General features: G+C 41.1%; 1 protein-coding gene across 3 annotated transcripts in view; it reads left to right on the top strand.

The window, feature by feature from the left end:
- SLC44A3 (solute carrier family 44 member 3) overlaps window positions 1-20578 on the top strand; it is a 97388-nt gene extending 76810 nt beyond the window's left edge. For 2 of the 3 annotated variants that reach the window (XM_061633737.1, XM_061633738.1), the window contains exons 13-16: window positions 5841-5978; window positions 15571-15807; window positions 18040-18138; window positions 19773-20578. In XM_061633737.1, coding sequence (XP_061489721.1) covers window positions 5841-5978; window positions 15571-15807; window positions 18040-18138; window positions 19773-19784 — 486 coding nt within the window. In that variant the 3' untranslated portion in view covers window positions 19785-20578. The remainder of the gene's footprint in view (window positions 1-5840; window positions 5979-15570; window positions 15808-18039; window positions 18139-19772) is intronic. The other variant, XM_061633739.1, reaches the window with a different exon arrangement.
- The last annotated feature ends 664 nt before the right edge of the window (window positions 20579-21242 follow it).

Raw genomic sequence — 21242 nt, 5'->3', positions numbered from 1 at the left:
GGAGTACATTCTACCAGTGGGGATCCACAACTGAAAAGACAAAGGTTTTCATGGAATACAGTCTACTTTATCCAATTCAAGTCCACAAAAGCTTCTCCAAAATTGGTTAGTTTTTAAAGTGCCACAAGGCTCCTTTGTTTTTGCCATAACAGATGAACACTGCTACCCCTCTGGAAATTGCTATAGTAGTCATGTTTGTAACTTTATTTTTTATTTGATCTTTGTTCCCCTTCTCATTAGCCTTTTTCCTTTGAGCTGTTTACTCTGGGAAAATAAATGTAAGATTTAAACTCAGTCCTGAGAAAATTAAACATACTTAAGACCCATATGAATCAAAGGGATTTAAATGTAATTACATCCTGAATCCCATTGATTCCAATGGGAGTAGGTATGATTATCTGGATTGTTACTTATTAGTTGAATGGTAGCAATTATTTTGTAGTTCAAGAGATGAGACATTTTTCTATATGAGTGCAGCTTGATAATACAATTGTACCTTTGTCTAGAGAAACAAATGAAATCTGCAATTATCTCCTCCCCTGAACGATGGTGGTCCCCTTCCTCCTGCAGACACTGTGTCTCCCTTATTCATTTCAGTGGACTTTTTCAGTTGTATTATTTCAGTATTATGGGATAGTCTATTAGTTTCTTAGTGGTAAAACAAACAAAAAAGATATTTTTGTACTTTATGGAAAGTTGAATCCATCTATACTTGCATTTTCTGCTACAGGAATAGCTAACCGCCAGTCCCCCAAATAAATTTTCCTGACGCCCAAGACTCCACATGTTTTGGTGGCAGGCAGCAAAAGGAGGGGAAAAATAAAATAGACTTGGTGTTTGTGTGGACAAAGAGGTTCGAACCTCTTTGCTCAGTGCAGTGCCCTGATGGGGATGCAAATCACCGACTCATCAGCTGATCTGCACGGGGCTGTGTGAAAGAGTGGAGTGTCCACACCCACTTTTGGCTACATACCACACTGGTATGTAGCTCCCAGAGAGTTGACCAAAGGTCAGTTTGGCCCCTATTCTATTACGATCTCTAGATTGAAAGTGCTATCAGCCCAGAAAATCTTTTGATATTGCTAACTTGCACTAGCGGTATTGAAAAATATTTCTATAGTTGTTACAAGGAAAATAATTTGCATATTTATGTACAGGAGATTATTGTTCAGAACTGAATGCACAGCCTTAATAAGAAGTTAGTAAGCAAACTTACTAACTGAAGCGGACTGAAGTGGCTTTGCAAAATGTAAGTTACTTGGGATTCTTTTATGGGTGCCCTGCCTGAAATTGTACAATTCACTCTTCTTGTTAATCTTTTTAGAGCCTATGGAAGCATAGCTTTGATGCTGCTAGGTTAATTTTTTTTCAGCAAAATGGCTCACAAGAATTATTACTGTGCCCTAATAAAAATGGCAAATAGTCCTGCAGTACCTTAAGGATTAACATATTTATTGTGAAATAAGGTTTCATAGGCGCAGCCTATTTCATCAGATGCTACTTCATTCAGTTACTACTATATTGGCAGCAAACGTCTACATTAATTTTTACTGTGTTCATTTTAAAAATAGTTTCATGGTACAAACATACTGTAACCTTCCTGATGTTTCAGACTTTATAGGAGATTTGGTATAAGACACCACTAGATACTGATATTTGATTTGATCCTAAGTACCGTCAGCAGAATCAGGCTTTCCTACCCCCTCTGACTACAGTCTCCTGCACCCTTCTAAAGCTGCTCTTGAGGATCAGGGAGCCCTCTGAAACTGAGAGATAGCGTCTCCATGCTATTTTGGCCCATTTCTCCATCCTTATTGAGCTCTCCATGCTCCATCCTATGCAATTCCAGAAGGTCCCCCTACACCCAAGAGTGGCTTTTTGGTGTTGCAGTTGGGAGGAAGAGGTGGTAATGTCACTTTCTACAAGTTTCCTACCACTCATGCTTCTCAAAATCCATTGTCTTTGAGCATAAAATCACCAAGAATCCAATGGCACCATAAAGATCAACAAAGGCTACAACGAACTTCATCAGATTCTTTTTTAATGTTTTGTATGCTCTTAATCTAGGCACCAGATCTATATTTCTGAACTAAAACCTCCCAATTGTGCTATGAAGTTAAATTATGTACAGTTGTGTGCATTTACTTAGGTTTCATAGAATCATAGAGTTGGAAGGGGCCTTGTAGGCCATCGAGTCCAACCCCCTGCTCACAGCAGGAAATCCACAGCTAGAGCATCTCCCGCAGATAGCTGTCCAGCCTCTGCTTGAAGACATCCAGCGAAGGGGATCCCACCACCTCCCTAGGCAGTCGGTTCCATTGCCGAACTGCCCTTACTGTCAAGAAGTTCCTTCTAATGTCCAATCTGAATTTACACTCCTGCAACTTAAAACCATTAGACCTAGTCCTACCCTCTGGGGCAGCAGAGAACAAATCTGTACCCTCCTCTATGTGACAGCCCTTCAGGTACTTAAAGAGTGCAATCATGTCACCCCTCAGCCTTCTCTTCACCAGACTGAACATGCCAAGTTCCTTCAACCTTTCCTCATAAGACTTGTTCTCCATACCGGCTATCATCCTCGTCGCCCTCTTCTGAACCCGCTCTAACTTGTCTATATCTTTCTTAAAATGAGGCGCCCAGAACTGAACGCAGTATTCCAGATGAGGCCTGACCAATGCAGAATATAGTGGGACTATTACTTCCCTCGACCTGGAAACTATAGCTCTGTTTATGCAGCCCAAAACCACGTTTGCCTTTTTTGCCGCAGCATCACACTGCTGGGTCATGTTCAACTTACGATCCACTACAATTCCAAGGTCCTTCTCACATGCACTACTGCTAAGCCGGGTATTTCCCATCCTGTACCCGTGCATTTTGTTTTTGTAGCCTAAATGCAGAATCCTGCATTTGTCTTTATTGAATGTCATTTTATTAATTTCAGCCCAATTTTCTAGTCTATCCAGGTCCCTTTGGATTTTATTCCAGTCTTCCATTGTGTTAGCTATCCCTCCCAGTTTCGTATCATCCGCAAACTTCATAAGGCTTCCCTCCACCCCATCATCTAAGTCATTGATAAAAATGTTGAAGAGTATCAGCCCCAGGACAGAACCCTGTGGCACTCCACTCGAGACCTCCTTCCAGTCCGAAGCAGAGCCACCGACGACCACTCTTTGAGTACGATTTTCCAACCAGTTGTGAATCCACTTGACAGTATTTCCATGTAGTCCGCATTTGACTAGTTTGCTAATCAAAAGGTCGTGGGGGACTTTGTCAAACGCCTTGCTGAAATCTAGATAGATGACATCTACAGCATTTCCACCATCTACTAAGCTAGTGACCCGATCAAAAAAAGAGATGAGATTAGTTTGACAGGATTTTTTCTTGACGAAGCCATGCTGGCTCCTTCTAATCACAGCATTGTCATCTAGATAGTTGCCAATGGACTCTTATTATCCGTTCTAATATCTTTCCCGGTATTGAGGTCAGGCTGACCGGCTTGTAATTCCCCGGATCTTCTTTTTTACCCTTTTTAAAGAGCGGGACGACGTTTGCTCGTCTCCAATCCTCCGGCACCTCTCCCATTCTCCAGGATTTCTCAAAGATGATGGCAAGAGGTTCCGAGAGTACATCCGCAAGTTCCTTCAATACTCTGGGATGCAGTTCATGAGGCCCTGGAGATTTGAACTCATTTAGGTTAACTAGGTATTTCCTGACTATCTCCTTATCAATCTCGAACTGCAGTCCCGACCCCTTATTGAGATTGGTACCGATGCAAGGTTACACACTGTTCCCTTTTTGGGAGAAAACGGAGGCAAAATAGGTGTTGAGCAGTTCTGCTTTTTCCTCGTTATCTGTCAACATTTTGCCATCTTCATTGAGCAGCAGTCCCACCGTTTCCTTGGTCTTTCTCTTGCTTCGAACATATCTGAAAAAACCCTTTTTGTTGTTCCTCGCTTCCCTCGCCAGCCTCAGCTCATTCTGGGTTTTAGCTTTCCTTACGCTATTCCTGCAAGCCCGAGCCGCTCGTCGGTACTCTTCCTTGGTGATGCGTCCTTCTTTCCATTCTTTATACATGCTCTTTTTTACTTTTACCTCCTCCACCAGTCTTCCGTGTAGCCACATTGGCTTTTTCCAACGTCTTCCATTTTTCTTCCTCTTTGGAATTGTTTGCGATTGCGCTTTTTGTAATACGTTCTTCATGAACTCCCACGCTTCTTGGGCTCCTTTTTTCTTTAGTCTATCTAGCCACGGGATCCTACCCATCATTTCCCTGAGCTTGCTAAAATCAGCTTTCCTAAAATCCAAGGTCCATGTTTGACTATCTTCTTCTTTGGCTTTCCCCAGAATCCCGAATTCCAGCATTACGTGGTCACTTTCCCCCAAGGTACCGACCGCTTTAATTCCCGTGACCAATTCGTCCCTGTTAGTTAAGATCAGGTCCAGGATTGCTGATCCCCTTGTTGCTTCTACTTTTTGAAAGAGGAAATTATCAGCAAGGCCCATCAGGAATTTGTTGGAGGCTTTGTGCTTCACAGAGTTTGTCTCCCAGCAGATATCCGGGTAGTTGAAGTCCCCCATCACTACTACTTCTTGCCTCCTTGAGATTTCAGAGATTTGTTTGAGAAAGGCCTCATCTACCACCTCTTCTTGGCCAGGGGGTCTGTAGTAGACACCTACTACCATTTCTCATAGATTCCAAAAATCCCAAAACTATAAGAACAAAGTCAAAATTTGGTGCATAAATCTTAGTCTGAATAATTCTCTTCAGTAGATACTAAGGACTTTTTCAGTTTTAAAAAAAAGCAAATGGATTGAAATGTGTTCAGTTCCCAAATAATTATTGGAAATCTACAAATTCTTTATGCAGAATAACTTCACATACTGCTAATGTCTACTAAGAATGCTAGTATGGGATGATTTTTTGAAATAGTTAAAAGAATGATGAAATCAATTTTTTTTAAAGCAAAATATGATTTTTCAGACTACCGAAAAGTTTCACACATTCCTTTCATTTGCATATTCAGTTTGTTATTCAGTAACCAAGGGTGCAATCCAACTTGTATTTACACTGGACTGAGAGGAGTTGGATGTGGTGGACCTTTACTGAACCGGCAGGGTCCCGGCTCCATCAGAAGAAGCCCATTGCCCCAGCTCAGCCTCAGCAGATGTGGTGCCAGCGGAAACCAGTGTAAAGCCAAAAAAGGGGCTTTCCAGGGGCTTGTCGGAGGAGTCAAGGGGGGACTTATGTGACATCCAACTCCCATTCAGAGAGCTCCTGAGGGTCCTGATCCAGGCCAAAGTAACACTGAGAAAAAGGTCGGTCTAAGAAAATTATTACAATGGAAATCAGTGGGGAATGCAGCTCCCAGCTGAGCTGACATTCCGCCAGCCGGGTGGCTACCAAACAGCAAATGGGTGCCATGGAGCTTCCCGCTGGTCCTCCTCCGCTGGCACCACTTCCGCCAGTTTCTCCTGACTTGGATTGCTCTGTAAATCCTTGAGGAATGTAGGTCATTGATCTTCAGAGGTTTAAATAGATTTGGAAGGTGTTTGTTTCAGTTTTGTGTTAGTCCTTATGGTAAGAAGTTTAACTGGGAAAAACCTTTCTTAACCATTTCAGTTAAGAAGATAATTATATAGGTTTTTAAAATTAGGTTCAAAGATTGTGCAAGGTATTTTCCATAGAATAATGGAATATACACTTTTTGACAGAAATATTTTGAAGTACCTTTGGCCAAGTTAAAGTTTAGGATAAGATTTCTAATTTAAACTTTTCACCCAGTCTCCTACCTTCCTTATTCCTTCCTTTTTTTTTTAACCAATTTGCATTCTGATTACAGAATGCTTACACAGCAACAGCCATAAACGGGACAAATTTTTGGACCTCAGCAAAAGATGCTGTCATTATTTTATCAAAGAATTCAACTAAGACCATGGCAATCAACTGCTTCAGTGACTTTATCATCTTTTTAGGAAAGGTAAAACCCTATCATTATGTCCTTGATTATCAATTGAAACTATAGCCTTGTCAGTATATTGTATGCATTCAAAATTCTCAAAGCTAAATTCTTCTGTCATGGTAATTAATATTCCTTTTTACGTGAAACCACCAGAAGTCAGTATAAAATATTTAAGTAAACTAATATTCAAGGGTGATATTTAGAGAAGTAAGATTGAGATTTTTCTTCAAGCAACAGGGAAGTACTGTTTGGGTTGGGTTGTCATAATGTCAAGTTGGCATTACATGAGTTATCCATTGCTCTCCCCTCTCACCCTCCTTGACTTCCTTTTTTGCATCAAATCATAGTTTGATTTTGCAGCCAAATTGGCTAGACTATGCTTTAAACAAACCATGGTTTGATTGTGGTTTCCAATTCTGGTTTATCCTTTATAGGCAAACTATGGTTTTCCCTTGAGAGTAAGATGTCCTCCAGTGGAATGTGGCCTTCCAGTGCTTGAAGGCAGGAATTTTGTTGCTTCAAAGGTTTTTGCTGGGTAGCCTCCTCTGAAACCTCAGTTCATTCCTACCTTTGTTTGAGAGCAGACACTGGATCCCACAATCTTTCTGTCTCTTATGCGCAGGCCTGTTCATTTTGTGTGTGTGTGTGTGTGTTTTCTTGTTGGGGTATATTGTATTTACCTGAAGATAATGGATAACAATCCTAATAGGGATGATGCCTCCTACTGGAAGGAACAGGGGAAGGTCCACTAAAGCATTTTACCTCCTCTCTGGGGGGGAGGGAGTCATCCTTCTCACCAAACTGCCCCTGCCTGTGGTTATTGACAGTTGGATCCTCTTATTTTCTCTTGAGTATTTGCCTTTTCTTGGTCTAGTGCCTTACGAATTTTTGTCCATTTTGGAGCTGGTTTTCTGTCATAAAGCTTGCTTTTCTGTGAGACTTGTTAATATTCCAGTAGCTTCATTGTTGGGCTCTGCGTGTATCCTAAAGATGCAGATGTCCAGCTTACATCTGAATGTAAGCTAGATTTGAATCTGCACCAGGAACATGAATCCACTTCAGTGTGCCTCTTCTCATGTTTGCTTGTGTATCTCTCCTGTGGCATGAAGTTCAGCCAGTTTTTCACTTGCTGCTGGTCCCCAAAGGTGGAGGTGATAGATACCCTGCAGTCTCTGTCTACTATATGTATTCCTGCCAACTCTACTGCTCTCTCACATGTTGAAGAAAGTAAGGAGGAGAGAGTGACTGGTCTTCCTACTGATGTTGTGGATATTCTGGCATCTGGATGTCATTCTGTGCTATGTCTGTATCAATCTGCTTGGTCGGTGTTCATCTCCTGCTGTCCATAGTCTGTCAATGGAAAACCAGAATCTCCAAGTTTCTCTTGTTTTTCCAGAATGGACTTAAATTGGGGTTATGACTGAACACCCTAAGAAGTCTTCAGCTCTGTCATCAGTATTATCAACATCTCCAGACAAGCCTTTAAGGACACTCTCACTATTGAAATGCTTCCTTTGAGATACGGCCCTGAGTACTCCTTCTGTGTAAGACTGTTTCTGGATGTGAGGGCTACACAAACTCTGACCGCCTACAGTGTCTTCCATTTGAGCCAGTAAAGTCCCATGTCTCTGAGAATATTATCATTATAAGTATAGTTTCTTGTAGCCATTAATGCTGCCAGGAGAGTTAGTGTGCTCAATACCTTGTCCTTAGACAAGAACCTCTGTATTTTTCATTATGATAGTTGCATTTCATATGGGCCTTTCCTTTATACCAAAAGTCAATTCTCAATTTCATAGACGATAACAGGAGCTAGTGCTACCAACCTTTTGTCCTTCTCAACATCCATATGAACTTGCGAGGCACTCTCTCAACGTTCATAGGACTCTGAAAGTTTATATTTCATGTACCAAGACCTTTAGACTGCCATATTCATTGTTTGTTTTCTTCCATACTAATTCTCTTGGGAGAAGGGTATCTAACATCATTCTATCTCATTGGATCAAGGCATGCATTAGACTGGCTTATGCAGTATTGTGTTTGCCCCTACTGATAAAACTTACAGTGCATTCTACAAGATTGATAGCTACATCAGCAGCCTTTTTCTTAAATGCTTCTCTGCATGAAGTCTGTTGCACAGCAACAAGTCCCAACACTTTCACAAAAGTACAAAATTGATATTTATGCCTCTACAGAGGCTGCCTTCAGGAGACGGATCCTGCAACATGTATTTCTAGGGTTGCCAGGTCCATGGCCTGAGACTGATCCTGTATCTTTGGGAGAAGGTTGTGAGGCGTCCTTCCCTGGCTCTCCCTGTCAGGTTCCTACCTGCGCGTGGCTACTGCCTGTCACTAGGCACCACCAGGGACTCCACCAGTCTGGACCGCTCTCTCTTATGGTTTCTCTCCCCGCTCTAGCACAGATCTCAACAGATCCCCCTGCTAGGCAACCACCAGTAACGTCCCAATACTAGTATTCCCAGAGACTCTGAATACTGATATTGTTATTCTCTTCACCGCTGCCACCATTTGTTACAGTTCCCCTTCAGCCTTGGTCATTACCTTACCCTCCCTTCTGGTCTGTGAAACCCCAGCCAAGGATCAGGCCTTTGGTAAACCAAATTAAGTATTTATTACAGATAACAAAGCTAACAAGATTAACAAGATTTCTTCTTAAGGCACATAAGCATATGGTTTTACTCAATACTAATCCGAACTCCACCTCCCTCCTGGCAAACAACTCTCTAAACCCCACCAAGCAACCCACTCAGTTCTCTTCTCCCCCCCCAGATTCCACTCTCACTCTTCCTTTTATACGTTCAGCCATTTTAATCACTCAGCCAATCATCTCGCATTCTACTGCCCATTCACTCCCCCTCTTTCACTCCACTTACCATGTATCTTCTAAACAACAACACTTACCATATATACATTAATATAGGAACATCACATTTCCCCACCCCCTTAAACAACTGCAGAGTATTATTCCTGTTCCAGGATTTATACGTCGCGTTAACAAATAAAAGTCTCTATGGGGAAAATGTCTTTCTTTGTTCCTCTGTCTGGTCACGTCACTGCAGTCCCAGCCACTTGCCTGGAAAGTCCATTGGCCAGTACATTGTCCTTGCCTTTGATGAACTGGAAGTCCACCTGATAGTCCTGTAGGGCCCAGGACCACCTCTGCAGCATAGTGTTATGGTTTTTCATAGTCTGCAACCATAACAAGGCCCGATGATCTGTAGTCACTGTGAATCTTCGTCCCCACACGTATGGGCGCAACTTGTTCAGTCCCCACACGACCGCTAGGCACTCCTTCTGGACCGATGAATAGTTTTTCTCCCTCGGCGTCAGCTTGCGACTCAGGTACGCCACTGGATGTCTGGTGCCTTCTCTCTCCTGTAGCAAGACGACTCCCAGCGCGAGGTCCGACGCATCTGTAGCCACGATGAATGGTTTCTCATAGTCTGGTGCTATTAATATGGGTCCTTGGCACAAGGCTTGCTTCAGTAGATCAAAAGCCTTCTGACATTCATCCGTCCATACCACACGCTCAGAACACTTCTTCTTTGTTAATTCATGCAAGGGGGTTGCTATTTCCCCAAAATTTCTCACAAACTTCCTATAAAATCCAGCCACACCCAGAAATGCCCTTACTTGTTTTTTGGTTAAGGGGATCGGCCACGCTTGTATTGCCTCCACCTTGCTCCATAAGGGGGTGATTTTCCCACTCCCCACCTTATGTCCTAAATAGATTACTTCCTTTAGTCCAAACTGGCATTTCTTAGCTTTTATTGTGAGGCCTGCTTTTCTTAAGGCCTCCAATACTGTTGTCAGGTGTTGGACATGCTCAGGCACCGACTTGCTAAAAATGGCCACGTCATCGATATAGGCCACTGCAAAATCTGACATGCCTCGCAACACAGTATTGATTCGCCTCTGAAATGAACTTGGTGAGTTCCTTAGTCCCATGGGTAAGGTCACAAACTCATATAACCCATCTGGTGTACTGAAGGCAGTTTTGGCTCTGGATTGCTCGTCTAGTTCCATTTGCCAAAATCCTTTACAGAGATCTAGTGTAGAGATAATGGTTGCTGCCCCCAATAACTCTAACATTGCGTCTACCCTAGGCATAGGATATACATCTGGGACCGTGATTTTATTGATTAGCCAATAATCAATGCAAAACCTTGTCGTTCCATCTTTTTTCGGAACCAGGACAATACTTGAGGCCCAGGGACTGATGGATTCCCTGATCACTCCTAATTCCAGCATATCTTCCACCTCCTTTTTGATCTCATTCAAAACTTTCCCATTCACACGGTATGGAACAGATCTGATTGGGGCATGATCTCCAGTATCAATGGAATGTATAACTATACTGGTTCGGCCAGGTTTGTTGCTAAAGAGATTCCTATAGGTTTTCAAAACTCTCAGAATCTCCTCTTTTACTTCCTCCTTCACCTCCTCTGACCATTCCACTTGATCTACCCCTCCTTTGTCTTTGCTTTCCTGTACCAAATCTGGAAGTTCAGGCCCACTTCCCTCAGGGAATAAGGTAACTTGCAACACCTGTGCATCCCTGGTATGGTAAGGCTTCAACATATTTACATGAACCACTTTGCTTTTGTTTAATTGGTCTGTGGTAATTACATACGTCACTGTGTCAAGCCTTTCTCTGATGGTATATGGTCCTTCCCAGTTAGCCTGTAATTTGTCATGTTTCCTGGGTATGAACGCCATAACCATATCTCCCACATCATACACACGTTCCCTGGCTGTTCTGTCATACCAGTAATGTTGCTTCTCCTGTGCTTGACTCAAATTCTTTTCCACCACCTCCATCATTGATGTTAATTTATTGCGGAATTCCAATACAAAATCTACTACAGATGTTTTGTACTCTCCCAGGGTTCCTTCCCATGAATTTTTTAATAGTTCCAAAGGTTCCCTCACTTTTCTAGTGAACATGAGTTCAAAGGGTGAGAAGCCTGTTGACTCCTGAGGGACTTCTCTGTATGCAAATAAGAAGCATCCCAACCGTTCATCCCAGTCTTGTGGGTGATCTTGAACATAGCTTCTGATCATGCCCTTCAAAACGCCATTGAATCTCTCTGTTAACCCATTAGTGGCAGGATGGTAAGTAGTGGTCTTTAGATGTTTTAGACCACAACATTTCCACATACATTGCATCACGTCTCCCATGAATACACTGCCTTGATCTGTCAGCACTTCATGAGGGAAACCCAGCCTCATAAAGATTTTTAATAAAGCCTCTGCCACTACAGGGGCTTCCACAGATCTCAGTGCTTCTGCGTCTGGGTACCTGGTGGCAAAATCCACCACCACCAATAGATATTTCTTGCCATGCCTTGTGGGTTTGGAAAAAGGGCCCACCAAATCTATTCCCACTCTATAAAAGGGTTGTCCAATTATAGGAAGGGGCTTTAAGGGTGCCTTAGTCTTTACTCCACTTTTTCCCACCTTTTGGCATATTCCACAAGATAGACAATGTTGTTTTACATCTTTGGAGATGTTTGGCCAATAATAGTGTGCAGCCAATCTCCTCTTGGTCTTTTTTATTCCCAGATGTCCTGCACATGGGACATCGTGGGCTACCTCTAGCAATCTGGTTCTGTATTTGCTAGGTACTATTAACTGCTTCACTGGTTCACATTCATCCTTTCTCTCAGCAGGCATCCACAGTCTATATAAAATCCCATTCTCACACACAACTTGATTCCTCAGTTTGTCAGTGAAAGGAATCTGTTGGGTCAGAGCTTGTTCCTTTATCTGCTTCAAACTTATATCTTTTTGTAGCTCTTCCCTGAATTGATCTGCCTCATCATTATCAGAGACCACTTGATACAGTTTGTCTCCTTCAGCAGGCCTGCTAGTGGTTGCTATGGTGACCTGAGGCTGGTTAACAGATTCCACCCTGTTTGTTTCAGCCCCCCTTAATATGGCTTCTTTTTCTCTGCCAATTTGCTGTCTGGTCACTACATAGATCTTTCCTTGGGCACCCATTACATCCCTTCCCAGTATTACTGGTTCTTGTTGCTGGGCATTAATGCCTACTTTATATCGGCCCTCTCGGCCTCTCCAAGTCATATCCACCAGGGCCACAGGCAAACTTTCTGGTTGACCCCTCACGCCTTGGATAGTCACAGTTTCCTGAGGTAATATTACCTCAGATTTTATTAAATCTGGCCTCAGTAATGTCTGAGCGGCACCAGTATCAAGCAATGCCCAATAATTTGCCCCTTGTACACTCAATTCCTCTCTCAGACTTGAATCAAGGTCTGTTACTTCTGTCCAGTTTATCTGGCAAAACTGAACCTTTTTCGCTGTTTCTAAAGCGTTGGGCTCTGTTTTCACTGCCCTTGTCTGAGCAGGATTACTAATGGGGTTGGCAACCTCACATTGAAAACGTAGGTGCCCCGGTCTACCACATTTGTAGCATAATTTCTCCTCACTTTTAGGGTACACAGATCCACTCTGGGGTGTCCTGTGCCCTTCAGATTTTACTGGAGGACTCACTCGCTGTGATACCACATCCCCTCTGCCAGCGTTATATGGTCTGGGTTTAAAATCTCTTGATGTTTTCCCCACCCAGCCAGTTCTGTTGGAGGCGAAGTGATCCGCCATCTCTGCGGCCTCCTGCACCGATGTAGGGGAACGGTCTTTGACCAGGAGCCTTATTTCTGGTGGTAACTGATGGTATAATTGATCCAATATCATGAGGTTTTTCACCTCCTCCACAGACTGAGCTTTTGCACTTGTCAGCCATTTCCCAAATATGTCCATCAGTTTTGCCCCCAGCTCCACAAAAGACCTCCCTGTCTGTATCTGGCAGTTTCTGAAAAGCTTTCTAAAATAATCAGGCCCCAGTCTGAATCTTTTAAACACTGCTTCTTTGAATTCAGCATAGGTGACGGGCCTGTCTGAGGGGAAATATTGGTATACCTCAGCCAATTCCCCTTTAATCAGGTTTGATAAATACTGCATGTATTTATCTTCAGGTAGCCCCCACAACTGAGCTGCTTTTTCAAAGGTGCTGAGGTAAATTTGAGGATCTTGACCAGGCTCATAGACAGCAAAGTCCTTTGGAGTAATTTTTATTTTTGCTCCATCTCTGTCCTTTCTTGTTTCATCAGAATGAAACTTCTCTCTTTCAAATTTTAACTTTTCTACTTGTAATTCGGCATCCACTGCTCGTTGCTTCTCCCTCTCCTCAAATCCCAATCTCATTCTCTCAATTTCCAACTCCCTCTGTTTTTCTTTTTCTGCTGTTTCAAAGACCCTCTGCTTGTCTTTTTCCTCAGCCTCCCTCCTCAATCTCTCAGCTTCCAACTCTCTCTGTTTTTCCTTCCCATCAGCTTCCATCCTCATTTTCTCAGTTTCCATCCTCAACTTTTCTCTCAAATACTCTATATAAGCGGGATTGCTTAAGTATCCTTCTGGGATCTCTTCCCTGACAGGTTGTTTTTGCTGGGCAGTTGCAAATCCTATAGGTGCTACCCTCAATTCATCTACCCCTTTACCCTCGTGAGGTAAATTGAATGTTATGCACTTCTCCACCAGCTCCTCTCTTTTCATTTTTATGTATTCAGCCATGGTGTTTGAGTTCACTCACTCTTTGCCACACACTCTTTGCCAGTCACTCTCACAAGTAATCTTGTTTTGTTATTTCTGTTTGCCACACAACTATTAGGGATTGTCTAGTATTCGTATCTCACTGCTACAGCCAACACCTGTGACGTAGTCTCCTTTGTAACCACGTGTCTTTGGGACTCTCTTTGGTTCGTATCTGGATTCTCTGTTGTTCGTATCCCGCCTTTACTGCCACCACATGTGATGCCCTTCCCTGGCTCTCCCTGTCAGGTTCCTACCTGCGCATGGCTACTGCCTGTCACTAGGCACCACCAGGGACTCCACCAGTCCGGACCGCTCTCTCTTATGGTTTCTCTCCCCGCTCTAGCACAGATCTCAACAGATCCCCCTGCTAGGCAACCACCAGTAACGTCCCAATACTAGTATTCCCAGAGACTCTGAATACTGGTATTGTTATTCTCTTCACCGCTGCCACCATTTGTTACAGTTCCCCTTCAGCCTTGGTCATTACCTTACCCTCCCTTCTGGTCTGTGAAACTCCAGCCAAGGATCAGGCCTTTGGTAAACCAAATTAAGTATTTATTACAGATAACAAAGCTAACAAGATTAACAAGATTTCTTCTTAAGGCACATAAGCATATGGTTTTACTCAATACTAATCCGAACTCCACCTCCCTCCTGGCAAACAACTCTCTAAACCCCACCAAGCAACCCACTCAGTTCTCTTCTCCCCCCCCAGATTCCACTCTCACTCTTCCTTTTATACGTTCAGCCATTTTAAACACTCAGCCAATCATCTCGCATTCTACTGCCCATTCACTCCCCCTCTTTCACTCCACTTACCATGTATCTTCTAAACAACAACACTTACCATATATACATTAATATAGGAACATCACAAAGGTCAGCCAAGTGCAGGTGTTCTTGCAACTCTGTAATGGGAAAAACCACGAGGTGGAATTCTCCCTCCCCCCTCCACAACTTTTAAAGATACAGAAGACCTCTTGCAGGCCGGGCCTGGCAACAAAGAGGTTTTCTGTATCTTTAAAAGTTGTGGAGGGGAGAGGGAGAATTCCACCTCATGGTTTTTCCCATTACAGAGTTGCAAGAACACCTGCACTTGGCTGACTCTCTCTTCTCCTAAAGATACAGGATCAGTCTCAGGCCAAGAACCTGGCAACCCTGTGTACTTCCCAGACAGCAGGCAGCTTGACAGTAGGCAGCTCTAATGGTCAGCTTAGAAACATCCCACTTGAGGAGACCTTACACTCAAAGAGACCATTTGTCTTACATGAAAGGAATTCTCACTTGAGTGTAAAAATGTCCTTAGACCCTCACCCTTTTCATCCATCACGCATGTCCAGAGATTACTTTGTTCATGCTGTTTGTATGTATGTTGTTTATGCTTTTTTGCATTTTTGGTGTGGGACTCTATAGCTTTGTCATGAACTCAAGCTTCAAAGGAGACAAGTAAAAACCTTTGAAGCAACAGCATTCCTGCCTTCAAGCATGAGGGGGAGCTAACATCCCACCTGAGGACAACTTTGCAGTCAGGTTAAAAAATACCTTTCAGGTAAGGCCAATCGAGCCTTTGTGCACATAGTAGTTTTTTCAGTTCTGATGTAGTAGCAAGCTATGGATTGCTGTGAAATCATAACTCAGAGGGAATCAGATCACACAAGGAGAGGGAGAAGATGTATATAAGCATGAGGCTTGTTCATGTAATATCAAACCTTGGTTTGGCATTATATCTGAACCACGCATTAGAAAGTGTGAATACTTTCCTCAAGTGGTTACTAGTCTTAATTTAAGACAATGTACAACTAAGAAGTAAAAAGAAAAGCAAAAACAGTAGTAGTCAATAGTGCTGTGAGCAGAGGGAATGCTTTAATTCAAACATATATGATCTTTTGAACGCAATTTCTAAATACATAAATGTTTTGGTTATGTTTGACAATAGCTTCTTCTGAAATATAGTGTCTACATTTGTTTTCATATAGGTGTTTGTGATATGTTTCACAGTTTTTGGGGGTTTGATGGCATTTAACTACCATCGTGAATTCCATGTTTGGGTAGTTCCACTGCTGCTGGTTACTTTTTTGGCTTATTTCATCGCCCACAACTTCTTATCAGTATTTCAAACAATAGTGGATGTCCTGTTCCTTTGCTTTGCTGTTGACATAGAAACAAATGATGGATCTCCAGAGAACCCGTACTTCATGGACAAAGAATTAATGGTAAGCAGTCACAAGGGCAAAACTTTAGCTCAGGGTAATTAAGAATATAACCTTGCTGGATCAGACCAAAGGTCCATCTAGACCTGCATCATGATTCACATGCTGGCCAACCAAATGCCATATTATCTTTCCTTTAATGCTACTTTTGGCTTTTTTATTATTCATGTGACAGGATAGAATTCAGTCGTGACAGAAATTTAGCAGTTAGGATAGTTCTTACTGTGTATATGCTACAAATTAATTCCTCACAGTCCTACTCTTGAGTTATGGTGCCCTGTTGTTACGTTTAAGCTTTTATGAACTGAATTAACTCGAGTGACCACAGATACACACATGTATAAAACAAGTGGTCACTGTGGTGGCATGGAATTAAATTTGATACTGTCATTATATTGTTTTATTATGTATGGTATGCTTTTTATTCTTTTGTACACTGTTTTGGACTTTTTAAACATTAAAGTGGTTTGTAAAAGTTTTAAATAAATTACTTAACTTAAAGGTCATAGCTCAATGGCACAGCATCTGCCTAGCTTGCAGAAGGACCCAGGCTCAATCCCCAACATCTCCAGGGCTGGGAATGTCTCTTGTCTGAAACCTGGGAGAATCACTGACACTCAGTGTAGATAGGACAGAGCTACATGGACCAATGGTCTGACTCGTATAAGGCAGCTTCCTATGTTAATAAATGAATAAGCTCACTGCTGCTTCTAATAGTAGCACCAGTTTCTAGCTTTTTAGAATGTCATAGCACCCCAATTATCATAGGAAATGGGTAAAACATCAGGGAGAGTTTTAAATAAAGTGGGTCTTAAGATGCCTGACTCCTTCAGTTCCCATGATCATTTTCCCCCACTTTCACAATCCTTTAAATAGTTCTTTCTAATATTTTACAAAGTTTCCTGTGACATCCATTTGGCAACTAGCTAAATTAGTCTTTGGTTCAATTAAGTCCTCTTTCACTTAAACATTTGTAGGCTAAAATGCAGTTTTAATCATGCTTATCAGATCTGTTCCTCATGAAAGTATATTTACTGCTAATGTAAAACATTGGGCATTTGCATACAACATATGTATTGTGCAATTCTGTACAGGTTTACTCAGAAGTAAGTTCCATTGAATGAAGTGGGACTTATTCCCAGGTAAGTGTGTGTAGGATTGCCACCTTAACATGATGGACAGTACAGTCCTGTGCTGGTTGACTCAGAGGTAATCCCCTTTGTGCTCAATAGCTCTTACTCCCAGGTATTCGTAGGACTGCAGCCTTAAACAATTCCTCCTTAAGGTCTACAAATAACATAATCCTAAACAGATTTAACTGGAAACAAGTCCCACTTCATTCAATGGGTTTTTCTGCTAAATACGGTTAGATTGCAGCATTAAATACCAACCCTGTATTACAGAATGATACAGTAAAATATGGAATTATGTAATCATGTCAAAACTATATTATGGTAGAGGTAGCAAAATTTTAGTCAAGACCTTTTTATTTTAAAATGGAGTAAACTTGTGGATTACCATAGAATAAATGATTTATCCCCAAGTTTTGAGTATGGATTTTCAGTGTTTTGAATAGGGATAGTCAAGAAATTCGATTCAGTTCACATTTCAAGATGAATCTATCAAATTCACTTTCCAAAACAATATGAGAACCAAAAAACAGCCATTCTTCAACATTCTCACTTATTCTAATTTTGCAATGCAGTTTGCCAACCAATGTTTACAAAAATGCATATGTTGGGGGAAAGCGTGCATAAAATCGAATATATGAATGCAAATCACATACAAAAATGCATTATATGATGAGAATTGTTTGCAAAAATGTGTACATTAGTCAAAACTGCCTACAAAAATGTGTTGTTAGGAGAAATTCACACTAAAATGCTGGAAAATTTTCACCAGGATTTTTTTTTAAAACAATTGCAAATCACTGCAGAAATGTGGAGGACTAAATTTAAGATTGGAAAAATTAGAAACTGAGAGAAACAAAATTTACAGATCTTTCCATCCCTAGTTTTGAGCAAGTTTAATATTCCAATTTTGATTCTTTGATGTTCTGTTTATTTCGAATGCATTAAATTAGTGCTCTGGAATTATATATAACAATAAAAACTTTTAACATTCAAAAAAGAAAGGGAAAAGGGTAACTTTTGGCAAAAAAAAAAATCAGAAGTGGGTTGTCAATCCTAATGTAATATTGACCAGATTTTAAATTGCTTGTTATTGTTTATATAGGACTTTGTGTATCAGACCAGCAAGCTTGCTTCAGAGAATACAAACAGAAATAAAAAGACCCTTCATAACAAGGAATATGGCACAGAACTCCAGTCTATGGTAAGAAACAAATAAATGTCTTACTATATGCACAGCAAATGACATGGTATATTTCCCGTTTCAGTACACGTATACTTTGTGTTTCCAGTACTTAATTTCTAGAGGGATGCTAAGGCTCAAGTCTATCTGGCCACTTACCAGAACACCCTGGTCTGCATCTGATTGTTAATCAGCTATGAGAATCTGTTATGGCTGAAGCACTTTGTACATTCTAAGAACTGAGCCATCTTTATTTTAATTATAACTTTTGTTTGGTGTCTGAACTCCTGCCATTGAAGACAGGTTTCCAAACCCAGCAGGGGTCACTTCAAGTCCTGTGTAATTCCCTGAAATGGCAGACCTTGACTGGGTGACCAGATGCAAAGGAAAGGTAGGACTCATCATAGACTTGTAGAAGAAAGGATCTTGGCAGATTTGGCTTGTGATATAGGAACAAAAGCTTAACCTGCTTAAATTCCATCTTCATCACTTTTTAGGTCCCTTCCGTCATATAATTCTGTTAAGAATTCAGGAAGAACCTGTCCTTCTTTTGTATCTTATAACCCTAAGTAATCCCAAACTCTTCCTTACCATGTTCTATGTGCTTGTAATCATAGCTCTCAGTTTTGACACAGGAATGAGAGGATACTTGGGGAGGCAAAGAATTTATAGAGAAGGACATTTTGCTTGTGTTAAGTAGAGCATGCTCTGGGTTCATCTTTCTGTTTGAAACTTAGATATTGGGGTAGCCACGCAAAAAATAGATACAAAGTTTCAAGCCTACATTCTGATGTGTAATCTTTCAAAACTATATTGGAATATACAGGAGGATCAGGCTGCCATGACCTTCAGTGTTCCTGCGTACATTTATTGAAGTACTTATATGCCTTTATCTATTTTGGATCAAAAAGGGGGATTCTCTCCAATCACCATTATCATGTGTAAGAGATCAAGTTTTTAAATCAACAGCCAAACCAGCACTAATCAATTGCACTTCTTGCTGTGGCCTCTCTTTTATGTGAGAGTCATTGTGGTAGAGCCTAGCTAATATAATTTGTAGTTTCTGCTAAAAATGGAAGCAGAATCTTTAAAATGGTGTCTCTGGCATAATTTCACTATAGTGTCCACTTAAAAATTGTAATAGCATTTTTAAAATAAAACAGTGTTTCTGTGGCATAATTGCCTTCAGTTTTTTAAAAAAGTCATTGGATGCTTCCCAGAATAGTTTTTTTGTAGGTTTTGCAATAGCAGCTATCCTTTTTCTGCTAAAATAGTTTATGCCAGAAAAAAAAATCACATAGTGGTCACATTTCTGGATTTTCTTCAAGCTCTGGCAGGCTTAGGCCCTTGCACAGATATATTTTTTCCAGAACTTTCTGGTGCATGGAATAAACTGGTCTGTCAGTCTGGAAATGAGGGTTTAAGTTTATTATTGTGTTTATGAATGGCTGTCCTTGGTTTATTTATTATGTGGGTCTGTGTGTTTTTGCCAAAAAAGAAAAAAATCACACATACACCAGTAGAATGAACTAAGGTGTTATTTTTATGCAGATCTTTCTCTTTGTATCGCTTCATATACTTTGTGCTACTTTACAAACCTTGTGTTACTATTATGACTAATTCTATGCATTATTTTACTTTTTTCCTAATTATAGGCCAGCACTTGAGATGGCTGTAAAACTATATGTGGCAAAACAGCAAAATTCAGACAAAATAAAATGAAGGTTGCCAGTGTTTCAAGATAAATTATATCCTTAATTGGTTTGTACATTTTGCACTAGAAGAAATGACTAAACTCACTCTCCCTCTGTAAAAAAAGAAAAGAAAATTCAACACACATGGTTTTATCAAAATAATATTTAAGGTTTTTATAAAATTGTATTAATAATAAACTCTGCTGTAATATTTGTGCTTATACTTTGACATGACAAAGTCAGTGCTAGTTCGGCAGCACATTTGATTAAGAACAGCCGTCGCCGTGATCATATCACTCCGGTGTTAGTAGATCTACACTGGCTACCAGTTGTCTACCGGGCCCAATGCCCTATACGGTTTCGTCCCAGTTTATCTAAAGGAGCGCCTCCAGCATCACCAGTTATGCCGCCCGACAAGATCAGCCACACAAGACCTTCTCTCGGTCCCACCAGCTAAAACAGCTAGGCTGGTGCGGACCAGAGAGAGGGCATTCTCGATTGTGGCCCCCACCCTCTGGAATTCCCTTCCTTTAGATCTTCGTCATGCCCCCTCCCTGATAGGTTTCCGCTGGGCCTTGAAGACCTGGCTGTTCAGGCTGGCCTATGGGATTTCTGAGATGGGTTAGCTTTTAATGCTGTTTAGTTTAATTATTGAATGTGGTTTTCTGGTTTTATATTGTATTTTATTGTGTCAATGTACGTCACCTAGAGTGACCGTTAATTCGGCCAGATAGGCGACTCATAAATAAAATTTTATTATTATTTTATTAGAGGGATCCCTGTTGTAAGAAATACGTTGCAGAATCATTATGTAAGAATTTTGAGTAACGCTTGTACAATGATCATGCCTTCCATTGTACTACTTTGTGGAAAGCGTATAGTGGAACTCAAAGCTATCAAATCCAAAGACAGCTTGAAGAACAGTTGTATCCTGCCAAGGAAAATCAGTGATCACTCAGTAATGCAAGTCTTTAACAACAAAGACCAAGAGCATGAAAATATGTGCTCTGTGTGCTCCTTTTTCTTTGGTGCCATTCATAGGAATAAAGCCTCATTATATTAGACATAACTATAGTGGCTATTCAGGAGTACCTGTATGGTTGTAAATGTATAGTTACTACACTATACATTTTACATACATGGGTACATTTCCATAAAATCATGTTCCATGACATCTAATGATTATATCCCTGAGTCGCCAGTAGTCTGTTTTCTAGAAAAGTAATAATTTTCTGTGTGCGTAGATGTAGCCTTATTATCTATAGTATTACAATTAGAATATTAATATGCAGTGTTTGTGGCACACACAACATTGGCCACAAGCCAGCCAAGTCCTTTTTATATATTCAAGGGAGCATCTGTCGTATGCACAACAGTTTTCCTGAACATCAATACCCCTTCCATGACACCACATTCACCTTTCATTTTAGG

Source organism: Rhineura floridana, chromosome 6 (genome assembly GCF_030035675.1).
Source record: "Rhineura floridana isolate rRhiFlo1 chromosome 6, rRhiFlo1.hap2, whole genome shotgun sequence".
In the NCBI taxonomy this organism is placed as follows: domain Eukaryota; kingdom Metazoa; phylum Chordata; class Lepidosauria; order Squamata; family Rhineuridae; genus Rhineura; species Rhineura floridana.
Note: the sequence above shows the minus strand (reverse complement) of the source record. Positions and strands in the feature narration are given on the sequence as shown.